This window comes from Numida meleagris, chromosome 5 (genome assembly GCF_002078875.1).
Source record: "Numida meleagris isolate 19003 breed g44 Domestic line chromosome 5, NumMel1.0, whole genome shotgun sequence".
Lineage (NCBI taxonomy): Eukaryota > Metazoa > Chordata > Aves > Galliformes > Numididae > Numida > Numida meleagris.
The window spans coordinates 12,630,275-12,657,502 of NC_034413.1; the positions used below are offsets into that span (position 1 = coordinate 12,630,275).

At 63.0% G+C, this 27,228-nt stretch overlaps 4 protein-coding genes across 8 annotated transcripts; 3 read left to right on the forward strand and 1 right to left on the reverse strand.

Moving 5' to 3' along the window:
* Nucleotides 7-4,140, forward strand: LZTS2 (leucine zipper tumor suppressor 2). The gene is made up of 5 exons (XM_021399410.1): nucleotides 7-12; nucleotides 625-1,095; nucleotides 1,488-2,057; nucleotides 2,245-2,514; nucleotides 2,604-4,140. The coding sequence occupies exons 2-5, from the start codon at nucleotides 664-666 to the stop codon at nucleotides 3,261-3,263; spliced, it is 1,932 nt and encodes a 643-aa protein (XP_021255085.1). The 5' UTR covers nucleotides 7-12; nucleotides 625-663; the 3' UTR covers nucleotides 3,264-4,140.
* PDZD7 (PDZ domain containing 7) lies at nucleotides 3,999-10,820 on the reverse strand. Of its 5 annotated transcripts, XM_021399406.1 has the most exons (17): nucleotides 10,170-10,584; nucleotides 9,425-9,789; nucleotides 9,190-9,330; nucleotides 8,742-8,916; nucleotides 8,391-8,567; nucleotides 7,937-8,084; nucleotides 7,675-7,735; nucleotides 6,806-7,231; nucleotides 6,515-6,715; nucleotides 6,344-6,385; nucleotides 5,974-6,134; nucleotides 5,807-5,898; nucleotides 5,633-5,724; nucleotides 5,489-5,560; nucleotides 4,928-5,338; nucleotides 4,585-4,685; nucleotides 3,999-4,494 (listed from the first exon to the last, which is right to left on the reverse strand). In XM_021399406.1, exons 2-17 carry the CDS (start codon nucleotides 9,609-9,611, stop codon nucleotides 4,345-4,347), a joined length of 2,637 nt encoding a protein of 878 aa, XP_021255081.1. In that variant the 5' UTR covers nucleotides 9,612-9,789; nucleotides 10,170-10,584; the 3' UTR covers nucleotides 3,999-4,344. The 5 variants fall into 5 exon arrangements, with proteins under 5 accessions (XP_021255081.1, XP_021255080.1, XP_021255079.1 ...); XM_021399405.1 differs by lacking the exon at nucleotides 10,170-10,584 and adding an exon at nucleotides 10,716-10,820 and having other exon boundaries at nucleotides 6,344-6,715; XM_021399404.1 differs by having other exon boundaries at nucleotides 6,344-6,715; nucleotides 10,170-10,585.
* Nucleotides 10,949-14,225, forward strand: SFXN3 (sideroflexin 3). Its single transcript, XM_021398583.1, has 11 exons — nucleotides 10,949-11,084; nucleotides 11,150-11,429; nucleotides 11,498-11,668; nucleotides 11,758-11,856; nucleotides 11,933-12,008; nucleotides 12,090-12,175; nucleotides 12,458-12,585; nucleotides 12,660-12,709; nucleotides 12,818-12,867; nucleotides 13,053-13,100; nucleotides 13,208-14,225. Exons 1-11 carry the CDS (start codon nucleotides 10,949-10,951, stop codon nucleotides 13,302-13,304), a joined length of 1,221 nt encoding a protein of 406 aa, XP_021254258.1. The 3' UTR covers nucleotides 13,305-14,225.
* KAZALD1 (Kazal type serine peptidase inhibitor domain 1) lies at nucleotides 17,373-21,965 on the forward strand. The gene is made up of 5 exons (XM_021400210.1): nucleotides 17,373-17,497; nucleotides 18,678-19,255; nucleotides 19,962-20,122; nucleotides 20,594-20,741; nucleotides 20,825-21,965. Exons 2-5 carry the CDS (start codon nucleotides 18,760-18,762, stop codon nucleotides 20,908-20,910), a joined length of 891 nt encoding a protein of 296 aa, XP_021255885.1. The 5' UTR covers nucleotides 17,373-17,497; nucleotides 18,678-18,759; the 3' UTR covers nucleotides 20,911-21,965.

Below are 27,228 nucleotides of genomic sequence, written 5' to 3' on the forward strand. Positions count from 1 at the left end.
GGCCCGGCCCGGGTGGGTCCGGCTCGGCCCGGGGGGAGCGCACCGCTGCGGTGCTCCAAAGCGGGAGCTGCCGGGGGGGTGGGGGCTTGAGGGCGGCGTGGGGACTCTGAGATGTGGGGGAGAGGGGTGTAGGGGCGAGGATCGGGGTGTGGGGTGCTGTTGGTGCCGGGGGGACGGAGGATGCTTTAGGACGAGGTGTTCGGGGCATCCTGAGGGCTCTGGGGGTGGGAGCTGGGGTATGGCAGTGCAGGCAACGCTGTGGGGCAGAGCAGGGGTGCAGGTCCGGGAGCAGAGGAGCAGAGAAGGCACGGTGACTGTCCTGCTGTGGGGCCCTGCTTGGTGCATGGGGCTGCCCCTGCTCTCCGTGGGGCTCTTACCTGGGGCCTTGCAGGGGAGCACTGGTTCTGCGTGAGCTCCAAGTGTGCCCCGTGCCCCCCACCCCCCGCGGCTAATCCTGGCTTTATGCTTCTCTGCTTGATGCTTCCTCCTGCCCAGCGTATCTCTTGCAGCCGTCCTACATCTGCCTGCTCCGTTATGGGGGTCCTATACTCATTGGTGTCCTATGGGATGGGATGAATGAATGGGTTCGCTGCTTGATGGCCCCACATTGCCTTTCTCTTACAGGCTGCCCGTGCCCCCCTGCCCGCTGGGGGCCCCCCTGCCATGGCCATCGTGCAGACGCTGCCGGTTTCCATCGAGGCCACCCCTGAGGGGGCTGCCCAGCTCCGCACCGCTGCCCGTTCCCCCCTGCCCACTCACAGCACCATGGGCAGTGTGGGCAGCCTGATTGCCAGCCGGCCCTGCCATGACCACTCCTGCCAGCCTGCTGGTACGGGGGGTCCCTTCCGTGTCCAGGATGCGCTGCTGCGAGCCAGCCCCCCAGACCCCCTGCTCCACACTTTACCCCCCAAGAAGACGTGCTCAGCCATTGCCCATTCCTACGCCAACGAAGTTTTCCATGGGGACTGGCTGGAGGCTGCCTCTCCTGTCAGTCCCTGCAGCGATTCGGATGAGGTGCAGGATGAGCAAGCCCCAAATGGTGGCATCCGGGGGCCGCCCCCCAAACTTGTCCCCATCTCTGGCAAGCTGGAGGAGGTAAGGGGGGAGCGGTGCTGGGGGATCTGCTCAGCGCCCTGTGTCATGCTGGGGCTGCTGGGCTTGGGGAGAAGTGCTGGGGCATGCAAGGAGAGGTCACGTGGCTTGTGTCCCTGTGGGTGGTGGTGATCTCTGTGCTCCTGTTGCCCTCTTCCTCATGTCAGGAGTGGCCATGTGTGTGTGGGAGCCTTTCTGAAACTGCTGCATGGAGCAGAGGGCACCTAGTGGTCATCTTCTTCAGAGCTGGGACATCCTGAGGCGTTGGGTGGGAGCAGGATTGGTGGGCTTACCAAGTCCTCCCTGGTGCTCTGGCAGCATCCCCTGCCTCTGCCAGGCCACCTCTGGAGAGTGCCCGGTCCCCAGACCCCACTTTCTCCTCTTTCTCCTCACAGAATGTGGAGAAGACCCTGATCCGCCCCATGGCATTCAAGCCGGTGGTACCCAAAATCAGGACTGCTCCAGGGCCGGCCAACCAAGGGGTGCGTCCAGGGGCTGCGGCACTGTCGGAGAGCCAGGTGAGCCTCACCCACCTGCTGGGGACCACTGGGGCCGATAAGCCTGGCTCACTGAGCTGCCGCGCCAGCAGCCACTCAGGCACACTCTCAGACTCGGGGCGCAACTCCCTGTCCAGCCTGCCCACCTACAGCACGGGCTGCAGCCAGCATACTGAGCCTGGTAACCTCCCAGCCACCCCTCATGGCCACCCTGAGCCCCCAGGTGGATACCGTCCACCAGCCGGCCCCTCCAACTCGGACAGTGGGCGCTCGTCCTCCAGCAAGAGCACGGGCTCGCTGAGTGGCCGGGGCCGGCCCTCCTCTGAGAGTGGCTCCTGCGAACGCTCGCCACTGCCTGGTGAGGAAGTCCTGCTGGTGCGTGAGCTGGAGGACAAGCTGCGGGAGAGGGAGGCAGAGCTGCAGCAGCTGCGAGACAGCCTGGATGAGAATGAGGTGGCCATCTGCCAGGTAGGCGCCCTGCAAGGGTGTGGAGAACGAGGGGAGCTTCCAGGGATGGGGGTGCCGTACCCGTGGGTTTGGGTTATGCATGCAGTGGTGTGTCTGGGGAGCCCCATGGAGGCTCTAGATGCCGACCTGGGGAGACATGGGGGTGGTGGTATGGGATGTCCCTGTCTCAGTGTGAACCTGTGCCCAGGTGTACGAAGAGAAGCAGCGTCGCTGCGAGCAGGAGCTGGAGGGTTTGCGGCAGCGTTGCGCGGCCCAGGTGCGGCAGGCGGCCCAGCAGGCGCAGCGTGGGCAGCAGGTCCTGCAGCTCCAGGTGCTGCAGCTGCAGCAGGAGAAGAAGCAGCTGCAGGAGGACTTTGCTCAGCTGCTGCAGGAGCGGGAGCAGCTGGAGCGCCGCTGCGCATCCTTCCAGCGGGAGCACACAGAGCTGGGGCCACGGCTGGAGGAGACCAAGTGGGAGGTGAGCTGTGCTGGGGCAACCGTGGTGTCCCTGTCCCTTGGGGGCCAGGATGGGGCCGTGGCCAGTGCCTGAGCATCCACTGTCCCCAGGTGTGCCAGAAGTCGGGTGAGATCTCGCTGCTGAAGCAGCAGCTGAAGGAGTCGCAGGCAGAGCTGGCGCAGCGCGGCACGGAGCTGCTGGTACTGCGAGCACAGCTGCGCGAGGCGCGGGCCGAGCTGCAGGCAGGGGAGCAGCAGGCACGAGGGCTGCAGGAGGCTGCCCGGCTGAAGGCGCTGGAGCTGGAGGTGTGCGCCAATGAATTGCAGCGACGCAAGAGCGAGGCCGACCTGTTCCGCGCCAAAGCGGGCCGGCTGGAGCAGGAGGTGGCCGGGCTGCGGGATGCCGCCCGCGGACGCTGCCCTGAGCCCAGCGAGGGCTGCCCCGAGCCCGGAGAGGAGCCACGGGGCATGGCGGGTCTGCGGCGGCAGCTGGAGCGGCTGCGGGCGGAGGTGGCCCTGGAGCGGCGGCGTGGGCAGGAGCAGCGGGACGCCTTCGAGCAGGAGCGCAGTACGTGGCAGGGAGAGAAGGAGAGGGTGATCCGCTACCAGAAGCAGCTGCAGTACAACTACATCCAGATGTACCGCCGCAACCGGCGCCTCGAGCAGCGGCTGCAACACCTCCGGCAGCAGGGAGAAGAGCCCCCGACAGAGCCCTGTGAGACCCCCGGCCCCGATCCGTCCTTTGAGGAGATCACGGCCACCGAGATCTGAGACACTGCCTGCCCCAGCCCCTGGGATTTTGGGAGCCGTGGGGCTGAGAGTGGGAGTTCCTGCTTGCCACTGCTATATACTGGGAGGGGGCATTGGGGACCTCAGGTGCTGCCCCCTCCCCAGCATCGCGGTGTAGGTTGAGGTCGTGTTGGCTGAGCCATGGCAGGGGGGTGCCCATGAGCTGTGGGGCTGAGGGGGTGCCATGTCCCAAAGCTGGTTCATGCTGATCCTCTTAGTGCCCGGGGATTAGCGCGCTGACTTCAGCCAGGGTCACCTTGGGGAGGGTGCGCTGTCACCTCCCTCACATCCCTCCCAGCACTGTCACCCGGCCGCTTCCCGAAGGGGCAGCGTGCCATGTCCCTGCTCAAGCCAGCCTTCCTCCCACCTTCCCCAGCATGTTTGTCAGGGGATTCATTTCTGTGCCATTTTAAATAACTCTATTTTTATAGGACCTACCAAAAAACACCTTCTACCCCCTTGCTCACGCCCTGCCTGGCTGTGGTCTCCTCACCCCTACCGTGGGGCACATTGCCCTTAGTGCCTTCCCCGTGCCCTTGTCCCTGTGTGCCCCCCCAAAAGCCCAGCCGTGCCCCTGTGATTCCCAGCCTGCTCGGTGCGGGGAGAGGGGCTTGGTGCCAGGAGCCAGCGCTGGCCACCAGCATGGGGACACCAGGGATGGGGACAGGCTGTGCGCCCGCGGGGTCAAACCAAAGGAAGAGTCTGGCCATGCCCAGCTCTGGCTTGCTCGCCCCTGGCTGCCGGGGGGGGGTTGTATTTTTGTACTTTTATTTCTGTTGTGTCCCACTTCCAGAGTCCGGCTTGCCCTCGTACCACCCGGAAACACTGATTAAAGACAAGCCCCTGGCTGTGTTTTTCAGGGCAGCGTCCATGTATCTGCAGCAGGGTCGGGGCTGCCGGCCCCCCTCCCTTATCCTCAACGTGTCCCCACCTCAGTACCTCTTTGGGCAGCCCCTCGGTGCCCACGGGTCCCTTTGTCCCTGCTGGCTGAGACCGGCTGCAGCTCGGTGCAGAGTGAGCCAGCTCCATGGGGGTGCGGGATGGCTCCTGGGGAGGTGCGGTGTCACTCCGGGGGAGCAGCGGGCACCCGCACCACCAGCTCCATGGGCTCCTTGGCTTTGTTGCGGTAGGCCTGGCGAATGATGTCCACGGCGCGCTGATGCGTGACATTCTGCAGGCTCTCCCCGTCCACTGACACCAGCTCATGCCCTGCCTGGTGCCAGGAGGAAACGGATGAGGTGCACTGCAGGAGGGCTCAGTGATGAAGGGGCAAAGAGCTGGGTCCCCCAGAGCTGCCCCCTACCTTGAGGACACCGCTGAGGAAGGCGGCACCCCCAGGGAAGATCTTCTCAATCTTCACCATCGGCTGTGCTCGCGACTCAATGCCACCAGAGATGCTGATTCCTGCAAAGGAATGACGGTGCCCTCAGACCTGACGTGGGGACCCCCATGGCACCCCCATCCCTGGGCTGCACAGCCTCTCTCTGCCATTTTGGTAAGTCCTACGCAACCACAACAGGCAGTGCTCAGTGTTTCGTCCATGTGCTTATCCCATCCCTTCCTAAGGGGGTCCCAACCATCCCAAGGGTGCTGGTGCCCAAATGGGGGTTCCCCTTCCCCACCCCAACCACGAGGCCCTCACGCACCCAGTGAATGCTTCAGCTTGGACAAGGTGACAGTCAGCAGCCGCTCCTCCTCCTCCTCTTCCTCCCTGGGGCCATTGGCGACCAGCACAGCCCCCCTCTCCCCTCCTGATGTGAGAGGAGCCCGTCCCCTCCGGGGCTTCACCGGCACCGAGCAGCACCCATCCTGGGCCTGGGGGCTGTGTGGGGGCTCGGCCAGCAGCCAGTTGGGGGGCCTGGGGCTAGGGGCGGGTGGGGGGCCGCTGGCATAGGTGTAGGCATCCACTGGCACGTCGGGGAGTGGGGTGTAGGTGCGGGGGTGCAGCCGGCGGGGGCTTGGGGAGGCCCGTGGCCGGGCTGGGCTCTGCGGCAGTCCCTCGGCTTCCTCTGGTTCAGGGGCCCCCGCTGGCTTCAGCAGGAATCCACCACGGTAATCTGCAGCAAGAGGGGCTCAGGGGAGGGGCGGCACCGTTGGCACCACCCCATCAGGCCCCAGAGCCCCTGTTCCTGGAGCAAATCCTCCTTCCTTGGAGCCCCCCTCCCCAGGCTGCCCCCCGTACTCCCCCTTGTCCCAGGGGCACGCACCAGGCACAGGCGTGATGAGGTGTCGCTTGGGGGGGACATCGTGGTGGGCCGGGCGCAGGGCAGGTGAGCGCACTGCAGGTTGGGAACAGTGAGGTCAGCGTGGTGCCCCCCCGCTCTTCCCCCCAGCTCCATACCAGGCTCTACCTGAGCGGCTCTTGAGGGCATCAAAAGCCTCCAGCTCCAGCGGCATCACCATGCTGTCGAAGCGTCCCAGGTCTGTGGGGGCCACCACACTCCTGTAAGGACAAACGGGGTTCACACTGCAGCATGAGCGGGGTGCGGGGCTCCCATCCATCCCAATGGCGCCCAGGTGCCCACCTGACATCCCGCAGCAGCAGCACCTTCTCGGGCCGGTCCAGGATAGCAAGCAGCGGCCGCACCAGGTCCTCCACACTGCCCTCATGCAGGTACTGCGGGCATGGAGTGGGTGTCAGCCTCAAACCCATGCCCCAGTTTACCTCATGCTGATGCCCATGGTGCCGTACCCGGGTGCAGTGGCGGAGCACAGCCGTCACCTCGTCGGGGCTGAGCAGCCGTGCTGCTGTGTCCTGGATAAGCGTAAGCCGTGCCTCGGGGTCACCACCATCGGGCTGTGGGGTGGTTGGGCCGCAGAATGGGGCTGGGATGGGGCCACGGCGGCTTTTCTCTGAGGGGGCAGAGCAGGGGGTGGCCAGCGGGGCAGGGACACCCCATGCCCACTGCCCGCTACCAGCCCCAAACCCATATGTGGGCTTGATCCATGCCAAAGTCACACACAAAGCACCAGAAATGGGGACCCCCGGTGCCCACCCCTTGCTTGGCCACACCATGCAAGGACAGGTGCATGCAGGGCCCCCCCACAGCCATCCCCGTTACCCCGCTTCAGGCTCCGGATGACAAACTTCTGCACAGCACCTACTGCAAGGGAGATGGAGATGGGTGAGCAATTGGGGCGGTGGTGAAATTGTGCACATGGGGACTCCCTCCCCACAACCCCGTGTCCCATCAGAGGGGCTCTGTGCCTGGCCCCTGGCCCCATCCCGGTACCTCTGTCCCCTTCAGGGCGCCCTGGGGACTTGGTGCGTGCCCAGCGCTCAGAGCTGGGGGGCTCGGGGCTAGGGGGGGCCCAGCTCTGGCTGCTGGTACGGCTGCCCTTGAAGAAGAGGTTGACGAGGGTCTTGGAGCGGTGCAGCCCAGGGGGAGCCCCCCGTGGCCCCTGTCCCTCCGGCTTCTTCTTCCGCTTCTCCTCTGGGAACAGAGCAGGAGGTTGCAGTGCACCATGGGAGGAGATCCCAAATAGGGTTTGGGGCTGGGGGGCTATGGGTGCTAAATTCCTACCAGCCACTGTGAGGTCGCTCTGGGAACGTGTGATGGGCTGCCGGGGCCGGCTCAGCGCCAACAGCAGTGCCGTTTTGGGGGAGTGGGAGAACGTGCGGCGTGGGTGGGTGCCGGGGGGCTCACGGGCACCCTGGCCTCGGATGGCCGTGTCCCGCAGCAGCTCTGGGGGCCGCACCGTGCGCCGCGTCTCCTGCAGCCCCTCGGTGGCTGGTTCTGTCTGCATGGCCCGTTCAGCACGATCCCGCGCCCAGCCCCGCCGTGGCCCATCCTCTGTGGAGATGGCCACATCCACAGTGCGGGTGGGTGGCCCAGGTGTCACCGTCCCTAACCCATTCACCGTCCCCGGCGGTGGCCCCGAGGAGTAGGAGGAGATGGAGGAGCTGGTCTCCGAGGTCTGAGAGAGCTGCTGCAGCTGCCCGTTGGTCACTGCAAGGCATGACAGGGATAGAGGGTGACACACCAGGGGACACAGTGACACACCAGGGAGACATGGGGTGGCTCACCAGGGAACAAAGGAGCTCCGCATCTCTCCTCAAGGACAGGGACAAGGGGACATGGGGACCATAGGGCCACAGGGATGGCAAGCTGCTAGCATTTCAAAGGGATGGGGACATGTGGGACCACAAGGCTGTGGGACAAGGCATAGGGATCTTCGTGTCCTTGGGGATTACGTGTCCCCTCCAGGGATGGGGACGTGTGGGACTGCAGGGATGCTGGCCATGGCACGTCCCTTCCCAGGACAGAGGACACACAGGACTCCATGGCACACAGACCTTCTCCCTCCCCAATGGGACCCTCTGGACAACCTTGTGCTGAGGGTCCCAGTCCTGCCGTGTGCCCCCCCAGTACCCAAGTGGCACAGTCCTTACAGCGGCTGAGCCAGCAGTACTCGGCCACCAGCTCCTTGTAGGCAGGGAAGCGGCCGGTCTCCTACACATAGGGAAAAGACGAGGGGTCAGCGCGTGCCGGCCGAACCCGATCCGAGTGCCAGCCATGAATAATGCATCCCCCCTCCCACCAGCCATGAAACTCAAGCGGCCCACAGCTGTGCCAACCCCCCCGGGAACTGGGATGTGCTGGGGCTGTGCCAAAATGGGGGCTCGCTGACCCCACAGGGCTGGGCACGGGTACCTTGATGGTAAGCATGATGTGGGTCTGCCCCTTGAGCACCTCCACTGCCTTGCTATGGCTTATGTCTTCAAACTTGACTCCGTTGGCTGCAAGGACTTGGTCGCCCACCCGAATGCCATTCTGCTCCGCCAGCCCCCCAGGGTCCACCCTAGGGTGACAGAGGGACAGGTTGGGGATGGAGCCCCTACACTTCTGCCCAGGCAGCCCTGTGCCCCAGCACCAAAAGTCTTGGTGCACCAGCACCCAACGTGGTGATGCCCCAACACCCAACACGGTGATACCCCAGCACCCAACATGGTGATACCGCAGCACCCAATGCGGTGATGCCCCAGCACCCAGTGATGTCCCAGCATCAGTCAGGGAGGGATGCCCAAGCCCCAGAGTGGTCACAGCAGAAACCGAGTGCTGCATCCCCCTGGTGCCCCCCAGGATGAGGACACACGAGCGGCCATACTTGGAGACATAGATGCCGAGGCCGAACTCCCGACCTCCGCGGATATTGAAGCCCAGGCAGTAATCGTCAGAGGTGGTGTAGAGGTGGACGATGCGCCGCAGACCATCCTCAGAACCACTTTCTGATGGTGTTGAGCCACTCTTCTCCACCACCAGGCGCCTGTTCACCACATCCACCCTGGGTCATGGACACAGCGTTCGAGGGAGGCATCTCTTGTCATCCAGTGGGACACAGATGTCACCCAGTAGAGCAAGAGTCTCCCAACTCTGGGCTCCTACTTGCCCTCCAGCATCCTCCACCGAGCCTCCCCATTCCACGGGACTGGGTTTGGGGTGTGGGTGTCCCGCTCACCAGGCTGTCTTTTCCTTGGAGAACTTGATGCCCGGCACACGGCCCATCCGCCGGACCACCATGCGGAGGCGGTTGTTGCCAGTGAGGACCTTGACGGCACTGCTCATGGTGATGTTCTCCAGGCTCACACTGTTCACCTCTGTGATCTTGTCCCCCACGCACAGCCCAGCCTGCTCTGCAAGGGGCGAGCAGCTCAGCTGGGCACCCAACCTGACACCACCAACCTTGCCAGGTGACCTGTCCCCAAGTGGGTTGACCTGTCCCCAAGTGGGTTGATCTGTCCTCTCCCTGTATGTCCCCAGTCTCATCCCAACCCAGTGGGAATGGGAAGCACAAGGTGGGTGCGGGTGATGACATGCAGAGTGGCATCACCACCGTGGCACCATGTTCCTGACAGCTCCCCAGTGTCCTAGAGGCATGTATCTGTCCCTCGCTCGGTGCCACCTACCGGCAGCGCTGCCCTCCTCCACTTTGCTCACAAAGATGCCCAGCCCATGCTCGGAGCCACCACGGACACTAAAGCCCAGCTTGCCATCCGTGCTCTTCTCCACCGTGATGGCATTGATGACATCGCTCTCATTGCTGCTGGCTGTGGGGACAGACGTGTCACCGGGTCAGACCTGTGCTGGGGAGACACAGCCATCCCTGGGTGGGGACAGCTGTCCGGTTGGGTGCCCACGTACCTTCGATGGGGGAGTTGATGAGGATGACGCGCCCCATGGGGGACGTGGCGCGGGCACTGCGGGTGACCCCGTTGAGGAGGCGGCTCTGCTTGCTGAGCAGGCAGCGGGGCGCCAGGCTGACCTCGCTGCTGGAGCTCCGCGACCGCCCGGCCACCGTCATCTCCGCGTCCTCCCAGCCCTGGGCCATGGTGGCAGCCGAGCGGTGTGACCGCGGCTCGCCAGGTGCTCACGGAGCCGGGGCTGCCCGCCAGCGGGGGGAGACCGTGGCACCGTCCCGCGGCACATGCCCAGGTCGGGGCGCGATCCTCAGCAGCGCAGCGCTGGGGCCGGCTGGGGAGCGGCAGGAGGGGTCCCGGTGGCACAGCCTGGGGGGAAACAGTGAGCGGCGCGGTGTGACCTCCCCTGCTGCCCCGATGCCCCGAATCGCCGCATCTCAGTGGGATCTCTCGGCCTCAAGATGTGGATTTGCGCCGAGCCCCGCACCCCTCAACCCCACGAATCGCCCCGTTCCCGGGGAAGGGCGGGGGGGAGGATTTTCCCTGCGCCCCCCGCTCGCCCCGGCCTGACCTCCATAAATAAGTGATGTCGCCTCTGTGTGCGTCCCCTCCGCGGTGTCCCCGCCGCCCGGCAGCCCCCCCTCCCAAGGGCCACCCCTCCGGGCTCCAGCGGCGCTCTCCCCCGACGGGGCGCCAGGCGCTGGGGTCCCCCTGCCACCTCCGTCCCTCCCTCCCCGTGCCCTCCTCACCTGTCCCCATGGTGCCACCTGCGAAAGAGACACCGCTCGGCGCGGGGGGGAAGGAGAGGACGCGGGGGGGGGGGACAGCAGCACCGCCTCCCTCCCGTCGGTGCCCGCGGGGATTGGCTGTCCCGGCGGCGTGCCGGCCGTGGGAGCTGTCACTCAGGTGGCCGGGGCCGGCTCTGGGCGCGGGGGGAGCCCCGTGTCACACCCCCCTCCTGCCGTGGGTTAAGCCCCCCCCTCGGGGCTGCGCGCGGGGCCGAGCACCGCGCACGGGAGAGCTGAGGCAAGAGATGGGGTGCGGAGGTGTCCCCCCCCCCCGGCCCGAGTGATGCCAGCCGGTGTCCCCCTCTCCGCCCCGGGGCTGGCGCCGGCTGCGCGAACCCGACACCGCACGGGTTTCAGGTGATGCGCGGCAGCGGGGGGAGCGCGGGACAGCCGGGCGGGGCCGGGAGGGCCCAACGGCGCTCCTCATTGGACGCCCGCAGCCCACGCGGCGCCGCGAACGCGCGTGTGCCCCCCCGCGCGAGAAGGGACACGCGCGGACGCGCGTACCCGGCTGCCACGCACACGGGCGCCGTGCCACGCGTGGGCGCGCTGACACGCGTGGAACGCTCGCGGAAACGCAGACGCACGCGCCCGCTCGCGTGACCACGCACGCCCACGTGACCACGCCCACGTGACCACACCCGCTCGAGCTCTCCCACGCAGGACGGCCCCACGCTCGCCCCCGCGCGCGACCCCGCCGCGTGGCCGTGCCTCGCCGCACGTAGCCCCGCACGGCGCAGATGGCCCCGCTCGGCCTCAGCCGCCACCGCCGCGGCCCCCCTGGTGCCCCCACCCCCGGCGTGAGGCGGCCCCGTGACGGGCGCGGACGTCATCGGGGCGGAGCGGGGCGGAGCCGAGCGGGCGCTGGCCGGAGCAGTGAGTGCCGGCCGGGAGAGGGGGTCGGGGGAGGGGGGGCCACCCCGCGGGGGCGGTGGGGACAGCGGTCCGAGCTGCCGAGCGGGGGACCCGGGAGCGGCTGCAGAACGGGTGGGAGCGGGGCCGGCGCGGGGCTTTTCCGGGAGGGCGGCTCTGGGGCTGCGTGTCACCACATCCCCGTGTGCCCCCCCCCCTGCCCACCACCATCGACATCCGCGAGCCCCGCTGGGACCAGAGCACGTTCCAGGGCCGGGCCAAGCACTTCTTCACCGTCACCGACCCCCGCAACCTGCTGCTGTCGGGGGCGGCCCTGGACGAGGCGCGCCGCCTGGTGCTGGCCTACAGGTACGGGACGGGGGGGTCCCACGCGGGACAGCGGTGGGTGCTGTGCCACAGCTGTGTGCTCCCCGCAGGGCGGGCACGGTGCCCCCGGGGCTGACCGAGGATGAGCTGTGGCGTGCCAAGTACATCTATGATTCCGCCTTCCACCCTGACACGGGCGAGAAGATGCTGCTCATTGGGCGCATGTCGGCCCAGGTGCCCATGAACATGACCATCACCGGCTGCATGCTGACCTTCTACAGGTACCGACCCCCCCCCCATCCCCAGCACCCCTGGGTGCCCGTGTCCGCTCTTTGCCATGGGCACCCCCCAGTGACGCCAGTGCCCGCAGGACCACGCCGGCCGTGGTGTTCTGGCAGTGGGTGAACCAATCCTTCAACGCCATTGTCAACTACACCAACCGCAGCGGGGATGCCCCCATCACCCCCAGGTGAGTTTCCCCGGCACGCCGGGACATCCATCTGTTGGGGGAGGTGGGATGTGAGCGTCACCTCCCGCCTTTGCAGCCAGCTGGGGACAGCCTACGTGAGTGCGACCGGCGGGGCAGTTGTCACGGCGCTGGGGCTCAAGTCCCTCACCAAGGTAAGGGTGTTTTGGGGTGTTTGGGGACAGCCAGCTGTGTCCCCAAAGCCTCTCGCTGACCCATTCCCTGTTCCCCCCCAGCACCTGCCGGCCATCATCGGGCGCTACGTGCCTTTCGCGGCCGTGGCTGCCGCCAACTGCATCAACATCCCGCTGATGAGACAGAGGTGGGTGCCCAGCTGCGGGGGGGCACAGGGACATCGTGGGGAGCAGTGCCCGTGCTCTGCAGGGGCTTCCTGGGGTCCCATACACCAAAGGGCTGGTTTGGGGGTACCAGCTCCTGCTTGCATCCCGAGAGCCGTGGGTTAATGCCAGCATCCCTGGGTGCGCGCATGGAGTCCAGCCAAGAGCCCCAACATATCACATAGTGCACAGGTGGGGGACATGGAGGGACACCGACCGCCCTCCTTGCTGTGCCCCTGACTCCCTCAGCCCTGCCATCCCTACAGGGAGCTCAAGGTGGGGATCCCCATCACAGACGAGAATGGGAATCGTCTGGGTGAGTCCACGGCGGCCGCCCAGAAGGCCATCTTCCAGGTGGTGGTGTCCCGCATCGGGATGGCAGCCCCGGCCATGGGTGAGTGCCCGCCCCCAGCCCTGGCCACACGGGTTGGGGTCCTGTGGAGCTCATTTCCTTCTCCTCTGCCCCAGCCATCCCCCCGGTGATCATGAATGTGTTGGAGAAGAGAGCCTTCCTGAAGGTACAGGGGCAGGAGGGTGGGCCTGGGGACAACCCACTGGAACTGTGCTGGCACCCTGCAGGGGAACAGCACCTGCCCGCCCCGCTGACACCAAGCTGTCCCCTACAGCGCTACCCGTACCTGAATGCTCCCCTGCAGGTTGGCCTGGTGGGACTCTGGTAAGTGACCCCAGGGAGGTGGGATGGGGGTGATGCCCTGTGCCAGGAGCAGGTTTGCTTTCGGCAGGACAGATGAAGCCTCAGCATCCCTGCTGGCCCCACACTGGGATCTGAGGTCTGGGGCTGGGAGGGCCGCTCCTCATCTCCTGGCTGCCTCCACTCCTTTCCTTGTCCTCCCCACACAGCTTGGTGTTTGCAACCCCGCTGTGCTGCGCACTCTTCCCACAGAAGAGGTAAGGACGGGCATTGTGCCCAACTCTCTGGAGATGCTTTTGCTCCTTTCAAGCCAAAAGCCTGCAAATGCCTGTGCCCCCCCCCGACACCCTGTGTCCCTTGGCAGCTCGATGCAGGTGAGCCGCCTGGAGCCCAGTGTCCAAGCTCGGATCCGGGAGGTGGACCCACAGCTGCACACTGTCTACTTCAACAAGGGGCTGTGAGCACGAGGCCGCTGCGTCGCTGAGCTCAGAGCGTCCCAAGGATGCTGCTGCTGCCCTGTGGCCACCGCCTGTCCGTGGGTGCTGGGGTATAGCTGAGTCCCTGAACGCACCGGGCTCCCATCCCAGCACCTCCCCTGAGCTGTGCTTTGCTGCTCTCCTGTCCCCACCTGGGGCTGTCCCAAGGGCCACCAGCCCGGTGCCAGGAGGAGGGGATATTTGCCTGGTGGCACAAGGCTGGCAGGCAGTGGGGCTGGGCAGTGGGCTTCCCAAGGATGGGGACAAGGGGACCCTGCGTGCTGCTGCTGTCCTCCTGCTGTGCTGCACGGTGGGGGAGCACCCAAGCATCCCAATGTTGGGTAATGTCATGGGGTGGCTGTGCTGCTGGTGTCCCTGCAAGCTCCGACCCACGTCATGCCAGGTGTTCCCACCTGGCTGTCACCCAGCGTGTTTCTCATACCCAGTGTGTATGTGGCTGCGTCGAGGCTGTGTCCCATGGCATCCCCAAGGCTGGGGCCTGAGGTGGATGCTCCTGGCCTCGGGGGCAGCAATCAGTACCCATGCGCATAGCATCCTGAGAACACAAGCCCCAGAAGCCAGGGGTGAGCACTATGGGATGTACACTGCGGCGGGGGGGGCCACTCCAGCCCGGGTGTGCGTGCGCAGCTCCTCGTGCGCTCTGCTCTGTGCTGATCCCGGGCTGTAATCTGGCTTTCCCTGGAGCAAATGGCACATTTTAATCTCAGCAGTCCCTGTTTTGTTCCCTTTAACGCCGCCTTTGCTCAAGGCTCAGCTCTCATGTGGCTTCCTCCATGGATCTTCTCGTATGGCTTTAAGCACACCGCTGTTTCCTCTGTTTATTTTTGATATACATACTCCGTACCTATATCTACCAAATAATAAAGGCAGGTTGTTTATACAAAAGCAGGGAGAAGTGCGTTGCTTACCGCTTCCCATGCCATGGAAAGGGGCCGGGGGCTGCCACGGTGACACTATGGGATGGATGCTCAGCACAGGGCACGCAGCACCCATTAGGGATGCGGGAGCAGGCCCACTCCCCCCAGCCCCGGCATATTGCACATATCTCCCCCGAGCCAGCCATCGGCGGCTTATAAATAATGCAGCCCCTCGCCGCGCAATAAGGGCTTGTCAATTGCTGTTCTGCTCTCATAAATTAAAGATGAAAAGGTACAGGGCTCTTGCCAGAAAAATGAAGACAAATTTTTAATAGCTTGCCAAGACGTGGGGAGAGAGGGAGCGCTCGGGAAAAATGAATTACGTTTTTATTATGTGTTTTATTGTGGTGTAATTGAACGGGATTAGCTGAGAATACAATATATTTCCAAGGCAGAGCAAAGAAAACAAAAATAATGATGACACTTCTCCTCCCCCCCCCCCCAACCTGTGCAGGGACAGCTCCTGCTGCTCTGGGAGCAGATACGGGGCCAGGGGGGGTGACATGCTGCAGGTGGCACTACCACCACCCTGGGGACACCGTCCCATCCCAGAGGTGGTGGTGCTGGGGATGTCGGGGGTGGGGGCATCGATTGCTCCCTGGCATTGTTAATGAGCCGCCCAACCACAGGCTTTAACCTTGCCCATAATGAGGGCGAGCGGCAGCAATCCCTCCCGCTCCCCCCAGCCTTAATGAGCTAATCAATACTTGTTCTCAGCTTAATTTCCAGCTAATTGCTCTTTAATGACGCCTGGAAATGGGCTGCCCGCTGGCAGGATCCCCCCTCCCCACCGAGTGTCCCTGGGGCAGGGGGTGCCGGGTGGGGGTCACCTTCCCCGGCTGTGTCCCCAGACACCTATTAGAGGGGACGCGACGTTGTACCCTGAGGGGGTCCCCAGGGTGGTCGCACGGTGGGGGTGCTTTGAGGTGAAGGGAGGTGGGGGGGGGGCCGTGTACCTGCAGGGACAGCACCAGGTTGTCACGGCAAGGGGATGCAGACGAGGCCAGCAGCGCCCTGGAGGTGGCAGCAGAGACCCCAGAGCCTGTCCCGACTGCTTCAGGGCAGCGTCAGCCCGCAAGGCCCTAGGGGGAAACATTTAGGCCACCAAATCCAAGGGACCCCACCCAACCCTGAATGCAGTGCATATGGGATGGGGCACCCTGTAGCCAAATGGGGACAGAGTTTCCCAGTCCAGGTCCCCAAATCCCAGCCAGCAATGGCCCTTGGTGGAAGTGCTGGTGATGATCTTGTGGGAGGAATGCACCAAGATGGGAAAGGCAGAAGCCACGGGCAATGCTATTTGCATGGGAGTGGGTCTGCAGAGCATGGCCCCCTCACCCCAAATCCATGGGGCTGCCCCCCTATTGCAGAGCTTGGCAGAGCCCCTGCTTGCTCTGTGTCTGAGGTCAGGGGGGAGCCTGGTATGTGGCAGGGAAGTGGGAACCGTGCTCCTGACCCCGAGGTGTCAAAGCTGGCAGGGGGATGCTGAGCAGCACACTTGGGGAAGGGGCAGTCCCCCAGGAGCTGGGTGACACACAGAGATGAGAAGGACTGCAGCGTGCCCAGGGACAGAGTGTCCCTCACCACCCAGACACTGCTGCTGGGGGCCCCTTGAGAAACCCGCATCCCTCCTGCACACAGCTGCAGCCGCTTCCCCAAGAATTTGCTGACGAGTTTGTTCTGGGCAGGAATTTGCTGTGGGGAAACCTGAGCCTAGCGGTGTGGGTCCTGGCTGGCACATGGGGTGGGGGCCTCAACACCAACGGGATTCTGTGGGATACAGCCAGGACCCCACCGAGACCCACGTGGAACCAGGGTCGGAATGGCAGGAAGCAGAGAGGGGCATCGAGCAGAAACACTGGAGATTCGGGTTATGATTAGAATCAGCCATCGTGCTCTGAGGGCCATCCAGTGGGCCAGCAGCCCCACTGACATGTGCTCTGCCCCAGGCGTCACGCAGCCTCCTGCCCTGCCAGAACTGACACAGTGTTGAGTCATTTGGCTCACGGCCTTTTTTCCAGGGTGGGATTTTCCTCGTCGGCCCCAGCCTGTTGGGATCAGCCAGGACATCAGCCCGGGGCATGGCCGGGGCAACCTGGGATAGGCACAGAAGCGGTGATGGTGACGCATGTTAGAGCCTAGGAGGGATGCTATGGCCAAGGGAGCATCTCAGGGGGACCGTCACTGAGGGTAATAGTGATGAGAGCACGTGGAGCCCTCCCACAGCCCTGGGATGTGCAATGCAACGGGGTGCACTGACTGAACCAGACCACAGCTCCTCATTAAGCACAGGTTAGATCTCCCATCCCCCTGATTCAGAGCTGCTGCTATTTATTAGCAACTTCAACAGTCTCATTAAGCAGGAGGTTTAATTACCTGCCAGGCTGGAGCTCCATTTTGTTCCCAGGGCTGAGCTAAGCTGCTTCCAGGTGTTGGGTTGGGTAGGGGCAGTGCTGGGTCCAGGCATGCCCCACTGGCGGTTGGGGGGGGCACATTTCCTCCTGGTTCTGCATCTCTAAAATGCTCCTGGAGCTGCACAGAGTGTTACCTCAGCCCCCCAGCTCCTAGAGCAGCCTCAGCAGCACTCCTCCAGCCCTAGCTGTCCCCATATCCCACTGCCCCCAGCCCGGCCATGGGGTTGGGGGCCACCAAAGGGGGAGTGGAGCCGGCAGGAAGCCCCTCGGCAGCTCAGAGCCTCGTGCATTTTCCATCCTTAGCCCCGGCCAGATTTGCAGCGTGCCTGAAGGAAAGCTCCGGAGCCCAGAATGGATTTGCAGCGGGGTTTTGGAAAGCAAAAGCAGATTTTTGCACTGCGGCGAAAGAAACCAGATCCTCCGAGGGGTCCCGGGACGGTTTTGGCTTTTGCAGATTTGCCGCGGAAGCAAATCCCACAAATTCCTCGCCGGGAGGAGGGGAGGGGGCTGCGGGCTTCCCCTGCGCAGCGCTCGTGTTCAGCCCAAGAAGGCGCTGGGTGCCCCCATAGATCCCACCTCGGGAAACTGAGGCAGGGGAACTCAAGGGGCTGCGCCTTGCTGACGGACGGAAGATCCCGGCCCGGCACCCGGCAGGGAAGGGGTGGCCGCCGGCGCGGGGCCCGTCCGGAGCTGGGCCGGGGCCCGCGGGGGGCGTGGGGACTGGCGTGGCGCTGACATCACGGCCGGTGGCAGCGGAGCCCCGCGCCGCGCGGCTGCCAAAGCCATTGTGCACCGCAGCCGTCGGCGGGGCCCGCACCGCGCTCCGGTAAGTGCTATCGCGAGCGGGACCCCCACCCCGGGACAACCCCCATAGAGATTCCTATTGAATATTGAGCGTTGCCTCATCCCTGCCCCCCACCCCCCCTTTCCTGGCCCCTTTTCCTGGGGTTGGAGCTTTCCACTGTGCAGCCTGGGGGCAGGAAGGGAGGGCAAGCAGGACTCCCCCGGCCCCTTTTCCCCTACTGCCTGGGGGTCTCCGGGTAATGGGGCAGAGCTCTGTGCTCTCTTTTGTAATCCCGGGAGGTAACAACTCCTCCCAGGCTGGCTCTGGGCTGCCTTAGTCTGACTTCTGTGAGTCTATCAGGGGGCTGAAGCCCTGCCAGGGGTGTGGGGGGAAGGGATGGCTCCCAGCAGGGGGTTGGCTGCAGCCCCCTTGCTGGGGTTTACGTCTCAGCCCCCACTTGGTAATGCAGGGTGCTCCTGGGGCAGGTGGCTGTAACTTCACTCTGTCCCTCTAGCACAGGAGGTGAAAGTTGGGGACTGGGAGAGGGCACAGCTGATCTGGACTCTGTACATCCTCCCCAGCAGGGATGGGATGTCTGAGGGCCAGTCTGCCCCTCTACTTGCTGCGAGAGGGAAAGTTAACATAGGCTGGGGGATGGAGACCCTGTTGTTCCCACTTGTACACTGAGTTCCCCCATGCTCAGCCACCAGTGTGATAACTGCGGGATTTGCAGAGCTTTCCTGGTGTGGCTGAGACGTGGGGCTCAGAGCAGGGAGGGGAGGACAAAAGCCAGGCGTGAGTGGGAGCATCCTCCTGGCTCAGCTCCCCTGGGCTGGCTGCTTCCAGCGTGAAAAGCGCCCTTCGTCTGCTCCTCTGGGCAGCGATGGAGGGAAAAATCCTCGTGACTCTTGGGGAGAGGTGGGGAAAGGAGAGGGGCGCCTGGCTCCAGAGCTGCTCCCTGAGAGGAGCAGAGCATGGAGCAGCCGGGACAGTGTGGGGTAGCCCCTCGAGTGGGATTGCAGTGGGCTGGGATCTACTTGTCAGGAGAGAAGGCTGAAGCCTGTGGGTCTGGGGTCAGCAACCATCCTGGGCAGTGGGTGAGGGGGATGCACAGTGTCACATTTTGGGGGTGGGAGCTGCTTTTGTAGCATGGTAGGGGATGGAGAGCCCTGAGGTGTGGCATGTCACACAGTGCTGCTAACACATGTCCTCTTCCTTGCAGATCGCAATGGCTGCTTGGCTCTGACCCATCCAAATATCCATCCGAGTGATGCTGGCACCGGGCTCTGGGAACAACCACGAGGATGCCTGAGGCACTGAGCTCCTCCTGCCTGCTGCTCTCCCTGCTCACCCTACACTGGGCTTGCCTCCAGCCGGGCCGAGCTTTCCCCAGCAGTGCTGAGTACCTGCAGCGGGGCTGGCAGCGGCTGCTGGAGGAGGGTGAGGGCTGCGCCGAGTGCCGGCCGGAGGAGTGCCCGGTGCCGCGCGGCTGCCTGGCCGGCACAGTGCGGGACGCCTGTGACTGCTGCTGGGAATGTGCCAACCTGGAGGGACAGATCTGCGACCTGGACAACACCAACCACTTCTATGGCAAATGCGGGGAGCACCTGGAGTGCCGGCTGGAGGCCGGCGACCTGCAGCGCGGTGAGGTGCCCGAGCCCCAGTGCACCTGCCTCTCGCACCGGGCGCTGTGCGGCTCCGACGGGCGCACCTACCCCCAGATCTGCCGCTTCCTTGAGTCTGCCCGTGCCCACCCTGATGCCAACCTCACTGTGGCCCACGAGGGTCCCTGCGAGGCAGGTAGTGCCTGGGGAGAGGGAGCACGGGCAGGGGAGGTTGGCTTAAATATTTCACTCAGGGGCCCCTCTGCTGTCGGTTTGGTGCACGGAGCAGCTCTGCCAAGTCAGCTCGGGATTTACAGGAGGCGGCGAGCGCTGCTGGCTGGGGCAGAGCCAGGCGTCGTTAGCGAGCTCTTGGCTGCAGTGCGGCTGGAGCGTGGCTGGGGCCAAGGAACGCCCCAGGAACACGGCTCCTTCACAGGAAGCTGGGCGAGGTCAGGGGGCTGCACCACTTCCATCTCCCGTTTGAAACCGAGTGTGTGACTATGGGCTCGGGACAACCCACTGACACCACTCAGCGCAGCTCAAGGAGGGGATCAGGGTTGACTTTGTTTTCTGTATCTCAGGGTATCTTTGAGTTTTTTCCCTCTTGGCTGCCCATAAGAGCTGGGACAGGCACAGAGGGAGGAGGGGTTTGTGGCCGGGATAGAAGACCTGAAGGCTGCATCCCAGGGGATCTCCTGGTGTGGGTGCGGGAAGCGAAGCCAGGAGGGGTTGGAGCCCTCCATGGGTCACTGGAGAGCTGGGGGGCCCCTGGGCCTGGCACCATGACCTTCTGCAAGGGTGGGTGAGGAGAGGGAAATGGGAAGGCTCTTGGCATCGCTACCTGAGCCTGATACCCTCAGCCCAGTGTGCTCCCCTGTCCCCTCCCCGTCTTCCATTCCCAGAGCCTCAGATCACCTCCCCTCCTTACGATGCCTGGAACATCACCGGCCAGGACGTCATCTTTGGCTGCGAGGTCTTTGCCTACCCCATGGCGTCCATCGAGTGGAGGAAGGATGGCACGGAGATGCTGCTGCCGGGAGATGACCCCCACATCTCTGTCCAGGTGAGCAGTTGGCATAGGGGATGGTGACTGAGATGTGCAAACATCTCTGGTCATTGCTGAACTTGAACACACAGGGCTGCACAGGGGGACCAGCCCAGTTCATCCCTGCTCACCCTGCGTGCATCCTGCCCACGGCCAGCCCCAAATATAGCTCTGTTGGGCCATACCCAGCTATTATAGGGTGTGGGCAGAGGCGCGGATGGAGGCATCCTCCATCCCCGGCCACCACACTGAAATAGCCGGCTGCAAGCACAGCTGCCACACAGCTGGGGCCAGAGGAAGCTGTTTCTTGCTGGGGACAAACAGGACATAGCACAGTTGGCGCCAGAGAGCTTAGGGCTGGCTCCCACCCCAGAGCAGTGCTCAACAGGGCAGTAAGAGTTTTCCCGCATCCCACTCTTCACCACCCCAATGGAACATCCCAGGGGTGTTCTTTCACCCTGGGGCTCACTGCTGTCTCCCCCGTTGCAGTTCAGAGGCGGCCCCCAGAAGTACGAGGTGACTGGCTGGCTGCAGATCCAGGGTGTGAGGGTGACGGACGAGGGCACATACCGCTGCTTCGCCAGGAACAGGGTCGGGGCTGTGGTGGCGGTGGCCAGCCTGACCGTCCTCACGCCAGGTGAGCAGCGGGAGGGGACCTCTGGGCAGGGCACTGGTGTTCGAGGGTGTCAGTGTCACAGAATGCCTGTGCTGCTGTTTCAGACCAGCTCAACCTGACGGGCTTGTCCCTGCCGGAACCCCACGCCATGCCCGAGGACTACGGGGACAGCGAGGAGGACTACTACTAGCCTGGATGTGGAGCTTGGCACTGGGCAGCGCTCGCCCTGTGGTGCTTTGGGGTCCGGGATGGATCCAGAGCAAACATCCCCAGCCCTCAAGTCTTCTCTGAACGCCTCTCTTTTGGGCTGGGGACATGATGACACGGTGTGTCACCCTCAGGCAGGGACACCCGGGAGCTTGCTGCTAAAATGCCCTTCTTTCCCGTTTTGTTTTTAACCAGAAAAGTAGTGATTTGAGGCAACCTGACATTCGTGGTTTCACCCCTGGACAATGTTGGCCTGAAAGCCCGTGTGTCCACAAATGCTTTGGCCTTTTCAGGTCGGCTTTATGCTTCTACTCCCAGGCAGCTCTCTTTGCTGACATCTCAGTGAGTGCTGGGCCAAGCGTGCGCAGGGCTCTGAGCAACCGTCAGGGATCGTCCCATGGGGTCCCTCTGGGTTGGCTGCTCTCCTTCCCTTTCTTTCTTCCCTTCCTCTTTCTCTGGAGAGCTGGCTCAGACGATGCAATTACGGCATCAAAACCTGAGCGAGCAAATAAAAGGGATTTGTCTGGAGTTGGCAGCGGCCTGAAATTCCTGCAGCCGGTGAGGCTGGGCTGGCCCCCACCCCATGCTGCAGCCAGCAGTGCTGCCTGCCTGGCCCAAACCCCACCGAGTCCCTGCACCTCTGCGGTGGCTCCTGGGCTCTTTCTATGATGGTGAACCCTATGGAGCTGGGACAGCCCCCGCTCCTGGGCTGCTTCTGCTGCTGCCTAGGCCATTTTCCCTGGTGTTGATCCCCTCCCTGTTCTGTACGCTGAGTGTTTGGTGGAACTGGGCCACGCTGGGGCTGCGGTAAGGAAACCTGAGAGCATCCCATGGCTCAGAGCCGCCTGGCCCTTTGCTGGCCCCCAGCCATGCTCCTGTGCCAGCCCTGCCTGTGTCACTGCGTCACTGGGCTGGTGGGGACTGAGGGGTTGGAACCCATCCATAGGGCAGCAGCTGCAGATCCAGGGCACTGCTCCCTGCAAGGCAGTGGGGTTGGTGTCCCCTGTGCCACTTAAAAATTAAAGGAGCTGATATTGCTGCACGCCTGGAATCGGTCACTGCCACAGAGCGTAATTGAGGTTATTTGTTGCCTCTGAAATGTTTGGTCAGCTCTGCATGGGTGCCTCCCTGAGGGGATGCATGTGGATGATGCTCAGCTCTGGGCACCTGGAGAGTCCTGGGGATCTGGGGAACCGTGATTGATGTGGCCAGCAGGCACGTGTGCCCCAGCACTTCCTGTCTGCCCAGGGCACACCATGATACTAAAGGCTATAGCAGGGCTGAGAACAAAGGAAAGGGTCCCATCCTGCCAGCATCCAAGGATGCGTGCTCAAAGGGTAGTCAAACCTCCACCAGACCCAAAGCCCTACAGGGTATATGCAGGGCTGGTGCTGCTTGGCCACCGCAAATGTTTTGGCCACTCTGGTTGTGCACTCACAGCTCAAGCTCCCGAATCAGTTGCTTTCTGCCCCGAATCTGCACTTCCTTGAGCCCAAATCTGCAGTGCATCCAACCCTTGCTGCTGGCTTTTTCCCCAGTCTCGGGTACAGGGGCACATCATCGTCCCCAGAATGCTCCAGGACGAGGGTGGTGACTGCCCACGGGTGACACCACGGTTTCCCCCTTCCCCTAAGAGGTGGATGGACACCCCCAGCGTTCGCCCCGTCCTCGTGTCCTGGTGCTGCTAGCGGCTTGCCCGGGCGCGCACATCCAGAGCGGCCACCGAACCACGGGGTGGGAGCCAGGAGCGGGAGCCGCAGTCCCCCCAGCAGCTGCTGCCGTCCTTCCCCGGGCTCCGGGGACCGCAGCGCTGTCCCCATCCGCCGCCGAACAGTGCCACCTCCCGGCAGAGCCAGCGCGGGACGCGGTGCTGAGCACCCGGTGCCGCTCCCTCTCTTGGCGGCGGGGAAACTGAGGCACGGAGCAGCCAAGCGATGGGGACTCAGGCACTGCGGCCACCTGCGCACAGGACCTCTGTCCCCAGCCCTGGGGACAGCAGCGTCCCTTGTGCCCTCTGTGTGATGGCCCCTCCTCGCCCCGATTCAGGCTGAAGAAGAGCGTTTCCCTGCCTCTGCCCAGCGCTTATGCCATCTGATAAATAAAATAGAAACAAATCCTCCTGCGTTTGCAGCAAATAGGTCTCCACGGGGGGTGGCTTTCAATAATTCGAATGCCGCCGCAGCGCAGAGCCCACGCCAATGGGTTTTAATAAACACTGCCGTAATGTGACATGCAATTTATTATTCAGCTTAAAACAGGAAGCAAAGAGTTTAATAACAGCGGCAGGTTGCCGTCTCTGGCGCTGCGAGGTGCTGGCTGCGGGGGGGTGGCACGTCCCCCGAACTGAGGGTTTAGGGTTGGGGTACCCTTCAGGGAGTGCTGGTTTGGCTGTGCCTGGTGCTTGTGGGGGTTGGATCTGGGCAGCGTGGGGGGACAGCCTTATCGCAGGGCTGGCTGCTGTCTCTCCTCACGGTGTTTTTGGCCCTGGGGCTGCTCTCTGTCACTTCTCTGCTCCGTAACAGCCGAAGGCAGGCGGAAACGGGAGCCTCCGTGCCTGGTCCCTGCTGCTTCCGAAGTGGGGGGATCTGGCTCACAATTACCGTGCCTTTGGCTTGGCAGGCCTCGAAGTGTGAGTGATGGCAGCAGCCCCTGCGCCCATGTGGGCTCAGGGGTGCATGTGCCCCTCCACAGCCCTCCAGCCTCACGGCCCAGGGAGGAACTGCAGCTCCTGGGGGAACAACCTGAAAATTCACATCCCAGATTTGGGATGTCCTGGGAGTGCAGCGATGGATTGGAGCACCTCAGAATGGGGTCCCCTGGCCTCGAGTCACCCCAAACTCCACCTCTCTCTCACTGCCACCCGCCCGTGGGGATGGAAGGGTTAAGCTGCAGGTCCCAGCAGAGCAAGTGCTCTCTGGGACAGCCCGCAGCTGCCCAGCCTCCCCTCTGCCCCTGCCCTTATCCATCTCTCTTATCCACCCAGGCAGGAGCAGGGTGCTTCCCTCTGCCTCCTGACGAGGAGCAGAGCTGGCGGAAGCGGGTACGGGGTCCCCAAGGAGGAATCCCTGTCCCTGGGTCAGGAGGACAGCATCTGGGCAGGGGCATTCTGTTTGTCCTGTGCTAGAGCATCCCCAGCAGCACGGATGCAGGCTTGGACACGCTGTTTAATTAAATGTGAAGGGCTCCCGTGCTTCAGCCCTCACTGCAGCCTGAGCGACTTCAGGAAAGAGGCCTTTTATTAAAAGAGAGAGAGGCTCTGCCAGGCAGCCATCAAATGGCACATTTAATTGTCTCTGCTTGTTTAGCTGTCGCACGGGGAGTGAGCGCTCCCAGCCAGGTCCCCTGGCTGTGCAGCTCGGGGGCATTGCTGGGGCCAGGAGCTGCACATGGGGTACCAAACCCATGGCTTCATCCTGGGGGAGAATGTTTGGTGCTGTGTTGGGTCTCTGGGGGAGAGCCGCAGCCTTTCCCTTGGCTGAGCCAGGCTAGAGATCAGCATTTGGAGAGGAAAACAAAGATCAAGAGGGGGAGGAAACGTGGGCTTTTATCAAAATCTCCTACTTCAAAGTTGTCCGGCTGAAGTGTTCCCCTTTGGTTTAATTTGAAGTGATGTTTCCTTCAGCAACTGGGGCTAAATGGCATCAAACGAGGCTGAAGCAGCCGGAAAGCCTGGAGAGGAAGTGTGCCCTTTGGGAACGGCTGGAGTCAGACCTTCCCTGCGGGTTCAGCCGTGAGATGGGGACAGGAGATGGAGCTCCTGCCCTGCCCTGGGGCTCTGCAGAGCAGCTTTGGAGCCAGCTGCTTCCAGCCCCATTACCACAGTGTTCTCTGCCCCTATCCCACTTGGGCAACCCCTGGTTTTGAGGGTGATGCAGCTGCAGCTCTACCCCGGTGCATCCCCCAGCCCGCAGCCCCTAGGTCTTTGGCAGCCCCTCCGCATGGCTGAGAGCTAAACCAGACTGCAACAAGCTGCAGGCAACTTGCAGGGGAAGGGGCACAAATCCATCTTCCTGATGGAGTGCTCCGGGCTGCCCTGCAATGGAAGAGGCTATTCCCTGTTCCCTGCTCCCATGCCCAAGGAATTGCCCGTCTTTAAAGGCATAAGAAGGATAAGCAGATCTGTATCCCCTTCTCCCAGCCTGGCATCCCTGCTCCACGCTGACAGGTCACAGTTTCCTCCCTATGCCCCCTCCTCTGCCTCCCCCAGCTCTGCTCAGCACTCTTGGCTGCTCTGGGATGATGCAGGCGGGCGCAGAGTTCATGGGAGCCGTACCTGTGCTTTGTCTTCATCTGTCACCCCCGCTGACAGTCAGATCCATCTTAAACTGGGAGCGAGAGGGGAAGAGAGGGAAGCAATAATTAACCTCTGCGCGGGCCGCTCCCGAAATGCCGCGCTCTGGTGATGCACGAGGAGACGGCAGTGACACTTTTATTGCTGCTCCAGCGCTGTGCAGCGCGTGGAGGAGGTGATGTGGCCGGGCTGGGACACCTGAGGCTTTATTATGGCAGAGGATCCATGGGCACATGGCTCAGTCGGGGTGTGGGGTGGGGGTCTGCACAACCCTTGGGGGGAGGTTTGGGGGTCCAGGTTGATGTGGTGATACGTGACATGCAGCTGGACCTTTCTGGCACTGCTGGGACTGTCAGAGCAGGGGCAGCACTTCCCCGCATACCGATGCCTGCTCAGCAGGTGTTGCAGCTTCATCTCTTAGAAAAGTGAGAGCAAATCAGTGCCAGGTGTGCTTGCAGCCAAACCCCAGGTTGTGCCAATCTCTTTTGGATTTTGGCACAGCCAGGGAGGCACCAAGCCCAGGTGGGCTGGCATCCTGGCAAGGGGCAGCACCCTGAACTGCAAGCATCCCAGTGAGCTCCAGAACAGAACGCAGCCCCTGCACTGAAGCTGATGTCACCTGTGTGAGTTGGACATGGGGGAAACTGAGACATGGAGGGTATGACTGATGTCTCTAAGTCTCATACATTTCCCTCTTCTAATTGCAAGAGCATCTGCTGGGAACTAGTCAGCAGGCTGAGGAATGTCCAGCACCAGGGAGAACAAGCCCCATACTCCCCAGTTCAGTCTTGCAGGGACACTTTGCCAAGGGCAGAGGGGGAAAATTCCCCCTAACACCAGAACAGACCCAACAGGCTGCAGGCAGGGCTGCGCACAAGTGCTGCCAGTTCCCTGCATCAAGCAGTGAGAAGCTTGGCTGCTCCCTGCACAGATGGGGGTTTAATCAGCCCCGGTTTAAGCACATGGGTGTTCAGTGCTAATCCAATTTCCTCCCATTCATTAGGATGGTTATTCATCACTTGGGAATGATGAAAGGCTGCGGGTCCATGCGGGTGCTGGGGAGCAGTGCTGCTTGATGCCAGCGTGTGGCTGAGCATCCTTCCCACACTGACCACCAGCAGGGATGGGGACAGTCCCTCAGCCCCTGAGTGGCACCAAGGAGCGAGCTGGGGTTGCTCTGCTGGGGTCTGGGGCTGAGTTATCCTCAGGGTCACCCAGCAGCTAGCTGAGATAGGAGCTGATTTATGAGGGAATGCACACAGGTGGAGGGATTCTGGACCGGGAGAGGGGTGGGAAGACATTTCCATGTCCTGAAGACCTTGCATGGAGGTCCTATTGCTTGTATCCATGGAGCTGGCTCCTGGTGATAGGTCTGTGCTATGCCTTCTCTGGCTGGGAGCTGGCATGCTGGGTGCCCTCCCTCTGGACCTGAACACGCTTTGGAGCCCTGAAATCACACAATTGGCATGGAGTCTCCTTTACCTCCATCCTCACCCAGTCCCCCTTCTTCTTCCCCTCCACCAAGTACTGATCCCACTCCCACCACCCAAACCCCAGCTCATGGCACCCTTGGGCTCCCCCCAGCCCTCTTCCATTCAGCACCCTCCTTCACATGCTATCCCCCGGCCATGGAGGTGCCCCAGCACCAGCACCCCTCTACCTTCCGAATGGGGCTGGTGGTTGTGTTTGATGGGAGCAATCCATCTCCATCAATGTAATGACCGTTCCCATTAATCGGCCATAAACTAATAAAGTAAGCACTTTCCCCTCCATCCCCACCACCCCCCCTAAACTTCATTAAGTCTTTAGCACATTAATATGTCTTACTTAGTGTCTGCTTTGGCCTCTGATGTTTTTTTTTTAATTTTTTCTTTCTCTTTGCTGTGGGTAGCACGGGTTTACCTGCTGATGCGATTCCCTGCAGCCCCAAGGAAGCTCTGACAGCCCAGGCCATCCCCATGGCAGCAGCATGGTACAGGCAAGTGGGAAAGAAAGGGAAAGGGATGGGGG